Source organism: Raphanus sativus, chromosome 8 (genome assembly GCF_000801105.2).
Source record: "Raphanus sativus cultivar WK10039 chromosome 8, ASM80110v3, whole genome shotgun sequence".
Taxonomy (NCBI): domain Eukaryota; kingdom Viridiplantae; phylum Streptophyta; class Magnoliopsida; order Brassicales; family Brassicaceae; genus Raphanus; species Raphanus sativus.
Window position 1 is genome coordinate 23,905,772 of NC_079518.1, and position 15,171 is coordinate 23,920,942.

Consider the following 15,171-nt stretch of genomic DNA (forward strand, 5'->3'; position numbering starts at 1 on the left):
ATATCAGATACATATCACTTTTTGATTCATCAATTCTACCAAAATGTAATTGGTTCTCTACCACAATCAGCAAAAGAGAACCAAATCCTTATCTTGCCATATCATCTTTGAGATATTTATATCACACAAACACACACTATTGTCTAATAACTACTAAAAGATAATGAAATGATTCTAAAATATCATCTTGAAAATGACAACATACAAACAACTGGAATCTTTCAAAGAGAATCAAAGATGATGAAGCAATGAAGCGGTTTTAGGGACGTCAAGGATATCAAGATTCCTTGCGTTTTCTTCCGAGTATCGAAGCTCTCTGGAAACGAGGACCTCCTGTTCTCCATTTCTTGAAGGCCGTCATAGACAAGTTAGCTGCTTCATACACTACAAAAGAAGCAAACAATGGGTGGGTTTCAGGTGAAGAAGATATGGTAACTAAATTAATTTCAAAAAAAGAGAGAGATAAAAGGGGATTTAATTACAGTTTGCTTCTTCAATAGTCAAGAATGGCAAGAACTTTGAAGCTGTTAGATGAGTTGCAGTGAACACTTTAGTCAGCCTCTCCTTGTATCTGATCTTAAACGCAGTCGACAGCAAGATTCCAATCGTTCTATCTGCAACTCTGTTTCCAGTTCAAAGAGACAAACATTTGACCAGACTAGTGAGATCACTGGCAAAATATTTGAATAAATAGTTGCATAAATTTGTAATACAGTTTGCAATGAAACGACAGTGAACCACCTCAACCAATTAGTTATTTACCAATGCAAAGATCTCATGTGGGAGATTGAAACTTAGGAGACCTTTTGAAACACAAAGAACTATTGTAAATAAGAACTAAACATAAGCTTACTAGATGATCAAAGAACATATCAAAAACCAAGTGAAAGATGAATGATAATAGAAATGGGGGCAAGTAAGGAAGGAAGGAAGGACTCACAAGGGCTGTAACTTGCAACCCAACTCGTAGAAGTAAGGACATCGTGATCTAAGATCCACACATGCTGCATCAGCCTGTATCTCCAACCTCGTCCTGCATAAACAAACACCACATAAGGCTATGAAAAGAACTTCTACGAGAAACAAATGAAGAAGTTGAATACAAAATCCAAAGAGTTTACAGTGTGAAGCTGACTTACTTACTTTTGGTCAAAACAGGCAGGAAGGTTAATGGAGACAGCTTGTCTCAAATGCAACTCGTGAGCAAGCCAGAAGGGTAACTCCACTTTAGCTCCTTGCTCAACCTGTGCAGAGCAAAACACACAAACATAAATAAACCTGAGCAATGAAAGTTTTGCTTAAAAAAAGAAAAGAAAAAAGAAGACTAACAGAGTTTGTCTCAGCACTTGGATCAATAGTCACTCCATTTGCTGGCTTATGGAACAATACAGGAGCAAACTGCAAAAAAAATAACCAAAAAACAAAAACAAAAACAAAAGATGAATTTTGATTTGACAAAATGAGAAGAGAAGAAGAAGAAGAAGCTTAAAAACCTCTTCCTCTGTAAGTATGTCGTCAATGTCATAGTACTTGGCCATTCTCTGATTTTTTTTATTCCACAAGCCCAAAAGCTTCAAAATGTCATAGTAAGAGACCATCACTAGCATCAAGCACAAGGAACTTAAATAGGATGAAATAATCTTTACCAAAACACAGAAGAAGAGGAATCGTATAAGAGAGAGCTCTTGGTGATGTTGTGAATCGGATAGAGAGAGCTTGTTGTGGAATGCACTACACTTAGAGTAAACTGAAGACCTGTGGAAGATGATAACAAGAGGAAAGAGAAGAGTCATGAAAAGTCTGATACTTTGTACTCAACACTAGCACAAACACAAACACAAGTACATGTACAAACAAATGAAACCCACAAAGCTCTAGAGAAACCTATGTTACAAGGATAGAAAAACACAGCACATGTAACTCAAAGAGAAACTTACGAGAGAGTGAAAGACAGACAAAGCTTAGGAGAGCTTGAGACACACAGTCAGAGCCGGAGATGCTATGGAGAGAGCCTGAGACAAAGCAAACACACAACACATCTTAATTCTCAGTTTCAGAATAAATCACAGAACAAAAAAAAAGAAAACACAAAAAGACTTTTCTTTCTTTCATCGGGAGAGAGAGCGCTCGCCGGACCGAGAGAGAGAGCTGGAGCTATTAGGGTTAGGTATTTTGGTGAATAATGATTCAAATTTAAGAAAATTAGCAAAAAAAAAACAGTTGGCTTTGGCTCATGAATCTTTAATGGTGAAACGATGGCTCTTTCGACTCGCATCATCTAATGATGGTGTGATTTATATCATATATATATTCCCAGTTATATCAATCGATAGTCTCACCCTATTGGGTTAAGGGTCATATGATATCACAAGAAGACTCGTGAGCTTTACACCTCAAAGCCAACTGGTCGATAATACACTAATTCGCTCTTTCTTATATACTACCTTAGTTTCTTTAATCTCTCCGATGTGGGAGGACTTTATTCTTTTTTTTTTTTGGCTCAACTTCAACTTTTCATTATCCAAAACATGGTAACGAGATTACAACCTCACAAGATTTTAACCCCACATACAACACCGGGATCTAGTATCACCCAGGAACACTTAAGAAGGATCCTACGCTACCCGAATCAATCCGATGTTGCATTTTTCACCACTACGAGAACAAGAACATCCCACTACTCGGAATGAACCGTCTCTTACACCACTAAATTCTACCACTAAAATCGAAACATATCCTTAGCCAACAAAACACCAATAATGAGAGTTCTAAAAGAAAACACATAGCGAATGGAACTATTAATCTCACTTTTAGGCTCGGCCATTGCTTCATCACCGGAAAGGAGCTTCTTCTCACTATTGAGAGAGGTTTCCAATATGTTGAACTGTGCAACTGGATTAGAGATTGGAAGAATTTGACCGACCAGTCACTTCTTCGCCAAACCGACGCATGCATCTCCCCGTATGTCTGAAGGCTTCAAGACAGCGGTTTCACCCTAAAAGGACCAAGAACCGCAAAAACAATACCAAGTAGAGCTAAAACCCAGTTTGAGACCAATTCAAGAACCAGACTCTTGGTCCCAAATGATAGGAGTTCAGCCTGTGAACCAACAGTACCCACACCAAGGCGCATAACAAACTCAGTTAAAGACCACTGGCAGATGTTGTTACGGTTCAAAGTCAAAAACCGGTCACAAGAAACCGGACTGAAAGGCGGACCTTGGCTGCAGCTAAACGTGTCCAGTATATGAGATAGTGGCTTGAAAAAATGTGGAGCTCAACCACCGGAGCGAGTCGCGACCCATCCGCCAGTGCTGGGGAGTCGAGCTTCACCACGCGTTTCCAACCAAACTCCACTACTCCAGAAACAACTCCGTTATCTTGAATCTTGGCGCGTGATGTCCTCGACAAAACCAGGGTACAAAATTCTGCTCACCACCTGTCGAAACCTCTCCTCCAACCACCATACCGCTACACAGAGGAACAGAACGAAGTTGAAGAAGACATCTTGCCGGAGTCACGCGCGGCTGCCGTGAAGCTTCATTCGAGATCTGAAAAAGAGAAAACCAGATCTGAATGTATCTTCAGTCCTAAAAAACGCCGACTCCCTTCTCCATCGCCTCGCCTTGGGTCTCGCCGTCTCTCCACAAGGTCCCGGGAACTGCCTCCGTCAAGCACGCTGCATCTCCGAAATTTCTCGGGTCTTATCAGAGGAGATTGCATATCGACTGAAGGATAGACAAGGAGGAAGGGAGCAAAGAAAAAAAGAAAGAAAAAAAGAGGAGGTGGACACCTCCGGCACACCGTCAGAGCGGCGGCCGGAGTTATGGTTTCTTCAGACTAGGGTTTTCTCTCTCTCTCGGCCTCTACAAAGGCTGATTTTTTTTTTTTCTTACGGAACTTTATTCTTATTTGCTGTATTCCAATTTGTCCCTTTAATAATTTATTTTTTATTTTGTTTTTTCAAATACAAATATGTGGCTAAGTACCGAAGTACCCTTAATAAATTATCTAAACTACAACTCAACCTAACTAAACCTTTTTTTTTTAGCAACTTTTTTCTTCGAGCCACCTAACTAAACCTTCTAAACTAGTCAAAGAGTTTCCTTCTCTCCCCACTCTCCACACCACGTGTTTTCCCTCCTTCCCCACAACGCCAACGTGTTTCTCCTTTTTTTTCTTCAGCTTCTATATTTTTTTTCTGATAAATCAACTTATGGATACTAGATTTTTATTTTTTATTGATTAATTAATTAAAATATCTGTTTGTTCACTAAATTGTTTAGACATACACGTGTTCGGTTAAATTTCAGTTTTTTTTTCAAATATAATTTTAGCTCAATTGTAACTTTTTGGTTTTTAGGTTTTTCAAACTATAACAAAATAAAAAATGTTTGGTTTGGTTTCGTTTTGGCTATTTTGGTTGGCTGACTTCAGATAAAAATGGTTATGAGAAACCTGATAAATTTTTAATTTTAATTTGGTTTCGGTTCGGTTTCCATTTTTCAGATAATTTTAAATAATACATATAAAAATGATATTTTAGTATTTTTGATAAAATACCAGATAATTCAGATAGATTTAAAGAAAAATAAAGATCTCAAATATATATAGCAATGTAACTCTAATGGTTTTGTTTGGCTATTTTGGTTGGCTAACTTCAGATAACAATGTTATGAGGAACCTGATAAATTTTTAATTTTAATTTGGTTTGGGTTCGTTTTCCATTTTTCAGATAATTTTAAATAATACGGAAAATGATATTTTAGTATATTTGATAAAATACCAGATAATTCAAATAGATTTAAAGAAAAATAAAGATCTCAAAAATATATATAGCAGTATAACTCTGGTGGTTTCGTTTTGGCTATTTTGGTTGGCTGATATAATAGTTGTGTTATGGAGTAATTTAAGTGAATAATCAGTTATTTTGTTTAATCAATTATATTATATGGAGTAATTTAAGGGAATAATCAGTTATTTTGTTTAATAAATTATATTAAGATTAACATTAAAATTAAAAGCAATGGAACTGCTGTAAATATAATAAAATCAAGGGTACCTCAAACAAGCAATATAACACCACACAATGAGTTATCTTTGTGTATATTTACATAAGTTGCATTTTTATATAATTTTATCTTATAAAATAAATTCTTATATGAATTCCTGGTAAAATAAAATTGTTTTTGTTGGTCGTATCAAATCAGATCAGAGCAAAGCAAAAAGCTAATAGAATTTTATCATTTTCTAGGGTTCAAATGAAATACTAGCAACAAAAGTTGATTTTCTTGGTGTATAGTCCGAGAATATATTTAAAAAAAGTATTTGCATTTAACATATATTTATAATTTTATTTTAAAATATTAAATCATATATGTAGAACATGTATACGATAAACTATTATTATATTTACACCTAAGTGAAGTAAAAAAAATAATACACTTAGTACCAGAAAAGTTTTGAACTACTAGTCTTACAAGGTATTTTACTATGACAAACATAAAAATAAATAAACATGTCTAAAACATGTATAACATATTTAACACATGTTACTAATTATAATTAAAAACTTACTCATATAAAATGTCTACATGTCCATGTCTACATCCATATATTTTAAAGACACTATTATGTTTACAGTGAGTAGTAGGTAGTAGTAATATTATCTTGTTCATAGTAATATTTTTTGTCAATTTCAACATTTCTTAGTAATACGACGTGAAAAATAAAATATTTCTAGTAAAACCAATTCATTTAGATAGTTTTAGATAGTATATAAAACTTATGTAGAAACAAAATTCTAAAAATATGTAATTTGTGAGATTCACCTTATTATGATATCACCATCAAGACACTAGATATGGAAGTATAAGGAAGTTTTTGTGGAAGTGGTAGTTTTTATAACAACTTAAGTAACAGAAAACTAGACCTTGACCCGCCCGACCGGGCGGATATTATTTTATGTTTTTAGTTTTTTATTTATACTAAATGATATATTTGTAACATTTAGACATAAATTTAGATTGGAAATTAATTTTATAGTTATAACAAAAATTAAGATTAAATGTTAAACAAAATATTTGATATAAATTTTAAATTTTCTAATTAAAATAATATAGAGATTGGTCATAATTTTTTCCAATTCCAAAATCTTAACATTCTTAAAAAAATATAAATGAATAAAATATAATTTTGCGCTGTTGTTGTTTATTTCTATAGTTTGACCCGTGGCCGTATAAATATTTATTTTCACTAAATTTTTTCTTTGTACTACTGATAATATATATATGTATTTGTAAATTATATGTATTACATTATTGTTAATATAACATTTTAAAACAACAATTTATTTATTACTTAGATATGGAAAAAATGTAAAGATAATTTATTATTCACCAAATTTTAGAAGTTAGCGTAATTATAGGATAAGTTTCTGTGTTTTATAGGTATATTAAATATTTGAGAATGATTATAGGTTAGAACTTATTGTCAGCAAATATATTCTGTTTAGATATTAAATTTATTTTGGCTAAAGAAAAAAATTAATAATCATCTATTGGTACTGGTGATTTATCTCTATCATTGATTAAGTCATTAAAAATAAAATAAATAATTTCCTTCTATGTGAAGATGTTGTTTCCGATTTTTAAGAAAAAATTAGAGTGAAAAAACATGCATTTAATAATCTGAAAAGACAATAATTTTTTTAGGAATGTTAATTAATAGTTCAGTGGCATGGAAGTGTAATTAACATTGAAAATTCAGGGGCATTTCATAAGTGTACTTCTCTTTTAATAATAGAGATATTTCATGACTAATCTGATATCTAAACACATATGTGGACATATAATTCAAAATATATGTTATATCTGCTGAAAATATATGATAAGCCAAAAATATAAAGGTTTTAGAAATATGTATAATACATAGTAGTCCAAGGTAATACAAGGTGTACATAGTAGTCCTAGTAGTGCTAGTAGTCCACCTACACATTTATATAAATAAAAATATTATATCAAATCTCTAAATTTATATAAAATAATATATATCTTTCCGTTTCAAAAAGAATGTAATTTTGATATTTTTACAAAGATTAAAATGATGTAAATCCATTCATGATCTTAATAAATACATCTATTTAATCAAAAGATTTTAAGAAAGATAAATTATTTAGAAATCAAAACATTTTGTAAATAATGTTAAAGTTAAAATAGATTTAACTGAACTGGAATCTTGAATTATACACTTTACATAAAAAGAAAAAGTGTCAAAGACTTTTTATAAAACAAAGAGAATATTATTTATAATCTATATAGATTGTTAATTTAATAACAAATATAAATATTAAAAATATGAAATATATTATTTTCAATTTTAAGGCCATATTATTGAAATTAAGGAAATTTGAAATTAATTTTTGATAAAAATACTATTGAAATATAGGTTTTATTAAATTTTTTAGTTTCTAGTTTTTAAAATTAAATATTTTATGTAAACCAAATTTATAATTTTTTTATTAAATTTAATTTTAAGTTTTGTAAATAAATATATTTTTGAATTGTATTTTTGAAATATTATTGAAAATAATTAATATTTTTATTTATTTTTTGTTTGTGAAAAATATTATTTCAAGATAAACATAATTTTTTTATTTTTCATAAATCTTTAGCTATATTAATCATTTAACAATTTTCAGAAAAAAAATTAAAAGGATTTGAAAAATATAATATGGGATTCATCCAAAAAAATTGAAAAAAAAATATATCAAAAAAATATGGCATGTACATAAAATAGTAAGGGTTTCAGCTAAAAAAAAGGAAAAAGAGTACTGGGCCCCGCAATATTTAATAATAATAAAAATTAATAATAAAGAAAGAAAGGGTAAAAAGAGAAAGGAAGAAAGAAGGAAAAATGTGGGGTAGTTAGAAAAATGGTGGGGTAATTAGAATAGAAATTTTCTAACTAGGATATTTCAGAGTATTTTCCGATGTGGGATGCGTTACAATTACATAACAATAGTATCAATTATTTGGCCGGCATATTACTAAACGGTTAAATTATTATATCATAATTAAATACAAAAGATAAATTTTATGTTAGAAATGGAAATCAGTTTAGTTTGGATATTAATTATTACCTTTTCCGTTTTGGAATATGCAAGTTTCTTCTAGTTCAAAACACACTTGATTGACATCAAGCTCAGTGAACCCTACATGGTTTTGAAGGGACTCAGTGTTAAAGATTTGGAACAGCTTCTTGATGATATATCACTTTTTATCTGCATTCGGATCGAGCAACTCCAATACGAGTCAGTAATAGGAGTCGCTTCTTGTGGTAACAGATTGGGAGTTAGAAGAGGAAAAGGGTTTTTTTCTGGCGTTGAAGCTGATGTACACTACAAAAAAATGTCCATTCCTACGTAGGAATAATTTTTGATGGTAAAGCATAATTGTAAGATGATCATGATCCACATGTGGAATTTTCAAAGCAGTTATTGAATTAATTCATAATTTAGATGTATAGAATGTTACAGCAGGGTGGTGTATTCAGTATATACTGTAATTCCCTTCTCTTTTTTGAACTATCTGTTTATTTTCTCTCATTGTTTTGAAAGAATTCTCAAAATATACAGTATGTCCAATCCAATTTCCTATAGCATTATTGTATCGTCTAGCTTCAAGCAAAAATAATTTAAGGGAGATAGCTCTGCAAATAAATACATGAAATATTTACCAGAACGCACTATGATCACAATAACCCACCTCCAAAAGTAGTTCAAGGATACACGTTTAACATATTCTACCAAAAGAGTCAAAACATCAATACTATTAATTCTTCAACATGTCCAATTGATATTAATTGGGTCCAACATATTTTATAACTGTATTTAAATGACTTATCTAAATATCATATAACCACTTTAGATAACCACCTTCTAAAAGTTATTAAAATCCACGTTATAACTGTTCCTACCAAAAACAGTTATTTTTTTCTTTCAAATAAAGTTTTGAATTTATCAGACAGGTCTGTGATTTGGAAAATAAACGAAGTACCATTTCCATGATACAATTTTTAGAAAATAAACTACGTGATGTACATAGGATATTATATTTCTTATGAAACTTTAAAAGTTAACTAATATTAATATTGATTAATGGTGGAAGCGGGTTACTATTAAAATTTAATTTTATGATTGACGGAGTTTAACCGGTTTAAGTGAATTTTTAATAGAAATAAATATTCATATAAACTCATTTAGTTTAACGGGTTTTAAATAGGTTATTCGAATAAAAAATATTTATTAAATGTGATTCTACTTAAGTTAGTGAAGACCATTTTAACCCAACTATATATATATATAACAGAATATGTTAAACAATATTTCTTTAAACATTTTTCAAAAAAATTATTCGGTTTTAGTTGCGGGTTGAGTTTGATATTAGTTTTCGAATATAATAATTTAAGAACTGTTCGAGTATATAGATCATGTCAAATAGAGTATGAGATTATTATTTTTGGGGCGATTGGGATATAAATATTCTTGACTAAATTATGTTAGGTAGCTACTAAGTAAATATAATATGTTACAAACTTTAGGAATAAAGTTTTAAAATGGTTTCTGAAATGCATATGGTACAAGTGTATAATTATGCAACTTGACATATTGAATATAGTCACCAAAAATATATTAAATTAAATTAATATTAGTTAAATGGACACAACTTCATAAAGTAAACTATAATTGCATCTAAAATATAACTTCTGATTCCGTAAGTATAACCACTAAAAGTCTACTCCACGTTCCTAATTTAAAGGAATACCAATATAACAAAAAAATGTCGACTACTATATTACGGTTGAGAATATAAAACATGTTGACAAAACAAAACGCACATGTACATATACGTATATAAATAACATTGGTGTATTTACCAAAAAATCAAAATACTATTAACAGATTGTCGATAACAAAACTCAAAAATCTAACTTTTTTATCAAAAGTTATGCAAAACAGATTTGAAAAACATAATTAAAACTAAAAAGGGTAAAATTTATCTATTGATTCAACAAGTAGTTTAACCGGTAATCGGTTTCCGGGTTTTAGTTATTTTTACGGGTTTTATTGGGTTTTTAAATATCAAGACTTAAAATTCATAAAATTTATATGTGTTATGCGAATAACAAAATTTAAATTCAAATTCAAAGAAAACCAAAAGCAAAACATTATTAATAAATTTTCGATAACAAAACTGAAAAACCTAACTTCTTTATTAAAAATTATACAAAATTGAATTACAAACATAACTAAAAACTTAAAAAAGTAAAAGTTATCTATTGGTTCAACCAGTGGTTTAACCGGTTCTAGATTTTAGTGATTTTTGCGGGTTTTATTGAGTTTTTAAATATATTTTTTTTACAAAACTCAAACCGGATTTATCTTGGATCACCCGGTTTGCCGATTTAACAACGGATTTAGGTCGGATTTCAAAATACTGAATATGAAACTTTGATTTTCAGGTCGATTCAGAGTCGGGTTTTTAGGATACAAATATTCTTGGACTAATTATATTAGGTAACTATAAAGAAAATATAATATGTTGTAAATTGTAGGAATAAAGTTTAAAAATAGTTTCTGAAATGCAATGGCACAAGTATATAATTATCCAACTCGACATATTTAATATATTTATCAAAAATTATATTAAATTAAATTAATATTAATTCTAATATAATTATACACTTAAACAAAAACTAAATCTCTCTTACTAATCATTTACAATAAAAATATTATATTCGTATGTTTCTTTGTAATCATATTTGTGTATAAATCAAAATATATACTATTAAATAACGGTAATTTAAAAATTGATCCGGTATACGTTCGGTTAAGGATGGGTTGCGGATCGAACCCGGCCCGCTGACCCGCTAATCCGCAGGTTTCAATTTTGTTCTGATCAAAAATCTGACCCGTATAAACCGCAAACAAATAATTTTGTACTCGTTCCGCTTAATTTTGCGGTTTTCTGCGAATTGTATTTTTTTAAACAATAATTCTTTAATATAATAATTGTAAAGATATATAAAAATATATTTATAATAAACCTTTTATCTATTATCAAAATTCATATACAGTTATATATTTTGATTTGAATAAAATAATATTTGAAACTTAAATAAGATATATGGTTTGAAAGTTGAGGTCGGATCATAATTTTAATTTGTTTTTTTTCGTTTTGGTCAAAACAATACAATAATTTAAATATGTAATTTCAATGCCAATCAAAAGGATTTATCATTGTCCAAGTTCCCGTTATTTTCTCATGATGGAATATTATTTATGAAAATGTAACATCAGTATTTATATTTTGAAACATCACATGTATTCTCATTCCTAAATAAGAATGTGGTTGAACGTTCTATTTGAAAATATGTATATTTAGTTTGGGTTCGAAGAAACTACATATAACATATAAGCCTTATACGTATATCCATTTATTAAATTTGGGTTTGTAAAAAGAAAAAAGTTTGGGTTTGTACAAATTGCATATAACTTATAGATCTTGTACAACTATTTGTTATGTATATTCGTTTAGTTAGTTACGTGAACATAAATCTATGAATTTTAATAATATAAATATAAATTTAAAAATTTTGACCTATGATAATAATATAAATCTATTTAGACCCGTTAACCTATTAAACTAATTGGTCTCGTGATCCGGAAAAGATCTTTTAGTTTTTATTTTTGTTTTTTCATTAATGGCATAATCGTTATTAAATCTTCTTCTTCCTAAAGACATCTTTTTAAATTTCCTGCAACTTTCTCTAAGGTTATCATCCAAGTGTCTTCAACAACAACTATAACTTATGATGATTTGTTATAATTGACTTGTTAGCTTTGACCCAAGTTCCCTGAAAAATTTAGATGAAACGTTTGTTGATCAAAAAAAAAGGATGAAAGATTTGTTAGCTTTGTATGGGAAATAATCACTTATCACGATTGTGTTTTCTAATTATAAAAAGACTGCTAAAAAAATAAAAAACTGTAAAAGAAAGTAAAAAAATAAAAAACTGTAAAAGAAAGTAAGTGATAGAACATGTGCCCCACATATATTGTATGCTCTTGATGAAAATAAGGAAGTTAGTAAGTTACGTACGGTTAAATAATATTCTAGTGCAGTTATATTTACTTTATATTGTAAATGCAGTTATAAAATTTAAAAAGTAGATACAACTTTTATCAATAGGGCAAACTGCAGAATTAATAGAATATATTAGATTTTGACCCGCCCTTAAAAGGGCGGGTATTTTTTTGTTTTAATTTTTTTGTTTTATATTTGTTTTTTCTTTCTGATTATATTTGTATTTTTGTAATCATATATGTGTATAAATTTTAATCAAAATATATTTTATTAAATAATAACAATTTAAAAATTGATCCGGTATGCGCACGATTAAGGCTGGATTGCAGGTCGAACTCACCCCGCTGATCTGCCAACCTGCGGGTTTTCAATTTTGTTTTGTTAAAAAATATGACCCGCACAATCCGCAAACAAATAATTTTTTACTCGCACCTACTCTGCTTAATTTTGTGGTTATTTGCGGGTTATATATATTTTAAAATCATTATTTAATTTAATTATTATAAAAATATATTTATATTAAAAACTTATACATGATTTAAATTTTAAATTAATATTTTTAAATTCCTATATTTTTTTGTAAAATATCTTATTTTTACTTTTATTTTTTAAATACTTTGCGGGTCGACGGGTAGCCGCGATCCAAAATCCACCAACCCACATTCACCTGCATAAAATACTCATAACCCATATCCGCAAATCGATTTTTCAAATAGTTGGACCAAACTTATGATCCATTCTTAAAAGGACAGATATATTTTTGTTTTATATTTTTAAGAAATATATTTGTTTTAATTTGAAAGTGTGGTATATTCTTTGTTTTACTTTTTTTAGAAATTTAATTTTTATATTTGTATTATTTTTGTAATCATATTTGTATTTAATATTAGTTTAATATAATTTTTGATTACTATATTAAATATCTCAAATTGTATAATTATACATTTGTACCACATACATAAAAGAAATTATTTTAAAATAAATTTCTAAAATTTTCAATACATTAGAAAAATATACGTGATGGTTACAGAAATGTATATGTATATTAAAAAGGTGTAGCAGAAAAAACATATACGTGGTACAAAGTTTTAAAAAAATTTAACATGTTTGTGGGGCCACAACATACGTGGTGGTTACGGAGATAGGAATCTTGAAGCAAGACATGGTGTGGTTTGGTAGAGCAGAGAGTACAGTCTGCAGTAGGACGTGCTTCCCCGTGCCCGATAGGAAGTGAGTCGTCCACGAGAGAGAGCGCTGGCGTATCCTGTCTACAATCCCAGTGAAAACATCTCTCTTATGCCTACCAAAAGATTCAGGTAACCCAAGATATTTCCCCATGCCCCCTTCTTTTTCAATTTTAAGTGAATTCCTCACTCTATCTTTAATCTCTTGGGGAGTCTTTGAGGAGAAAGTAATCGAAGATTTCATGTAGTTGATGCATTGGCCAGAACTGCTCTCGTACTGCTTGATGATTTTCATTAGGTGCACACAGTTCGACTCGTTGGTTTTGCAAAAGAAAACAATATCATCTGCAAACAATAGGTGGTGGACAAAGGGGCTTCTTCTCGCAACTTGAAGACCTTTCAGACCCCCTCCTACATGCGCATTAAGGCAAAGTCCAGATAAAACTTCAGTACACAGTATGAACAAGTAAGGGGAGAGTGGGTCGCCCTGTCTCAGTCCTCTCGAGGGCCTGATTGAGTCCCGCGGAGCACCGTTGATAAGACAGGAATATGATACTGTCGTGACACACTCCATAATATTATGTATCCAGCTCGCACTAAACCCCAATTTCCTGAGAACTGCCTCCAAGAAACTCCATTCAATCCGATCATAAGCTTTACTCATGTCGGTTTTCACTACCATTGAACATCTTTTTGTAGCTCCGGATATCTTCAGGTAATGTAGGGTTTCATGAGTGATCAAGACATTGTCTTGTATTGCACGTTTTGGAACGAAGGCAGATTGATGTTTTGAGATGATATCATTCAGGAAGGGGTGCAATCGACGCGTGAGGATCTTAGCTATCAGCTTGTAGCGGACGTTGCAGAGTGCAATGAGTCGATAATCCGACGGCTTCTTGGGTGCTGTGCCCTTGGGGATTAGACAAACGTGTGTCTCGTTCACTCCTTGCTCCATCACGTCTGTCGTGAAAAACCTCCGAATTTCCCGGTAAATATCTGGACCGAGAGTAGACCAGAAAGATTGATAAAATCAAGCTGAGAAGCCATCAGGCCCTGGAGCTTTTTCCGGATTTATAGTGAACAGAGCATTACGGACTTCAGTCTCTGACGGTATGGCGTTCAAAGTTTGGTTGATCTCAGGAGTAATCCTCTCTGTTAACGCTCTGTCAACCAACTGTATATCTACTTGGCCCTTGGAAGCAAAGAGATCTGTGTAGTACTCAGCAAAAACTCTGCTTATATCTGCATCAACGTAGAAGGGAGTACCTGACTCATTCTCGATGACTGTCAATTGGTTCCTGGCTCGGCGCCCTTTTGTAACTGCATGAAAGTTGGCGCTGTTCATGTCTCCTCCTTGCAACCATTGGATCCTACTTCGCTGTCTCCAGAAGAGTTCTTCTGCTTTGTAAGCATTTCCTAGCGCGATTTTGGTTAAAGAGATGAGGTCAGTGTTTGGAGTTCTGGCTGAGAGTGCCGCTTCTAAGATGCCTTGTAACTTAAGGATAGTTTTTGCACTATTTGCCTTCTCCTCCTTTGACCATTTTATTAGCTCTGGTCGGACTCTGTCTATTTTGACGCTCACTTGTTCCGGGGAGTCCTTTTGCCACGCTTCTTCAATGATTTTCCGTACTTCGTCATTTGTTTGCACTCTTCTGTCATATCTAAAAGGGTGTTTCTTCCGTGCCTTTGAGGTGTCTAGATAGGTTAGCAATGGCCGATGATCCGAACCCTCATATCTGAGGTAAGAACTTCGAGCAGCAGTGAATAATCCTGCCCAAGCGCAGTTAGCTAGAGCTCTGTCCAGCCGTTCTTGGATGAAATGAGTGTTCTGTTGCCCTCTCC

At 31.2% G+C, this 15,171-nt stretch overlaps 1 protein-coding gene across 1 annotated transcript; it reads right to left on the reverse strand.

Annotated features, from left to right (window-relative positions):
- Positions 1-66: 66 nt before the first annotated feature.
- Positions 67-2,080, reverse strand: LOC108820859 (DNA replication complex GINS protein PSF3-like). The gene is made up of 8 exons (XM_056993209.1): positions 1,938-2,080; positions 1,661-1,755; positions 1,494-1,593; positions 1,330-1,398; positions 1,144-1,244; positions 941-1,033; positions 483-622; positions 67-384 (listed from the first exon to the last, which is right to left on the reverse strand). Exons 3-8 carry the CDS (start codon positions 1,536-1,538, stop codon positions 278-280), a joined length of 555 nt encoding a protein of 184 aa, XP_056849189.1. The 5' UTR covers positions 1,539-1,593; positions 1,661-1,755; positions 1,938-2,080; the 3' UTR covers positions 67-277.
- Between the last annotated feature and the right edge of the window lie 13,091 nt (positions 2,081-15,171).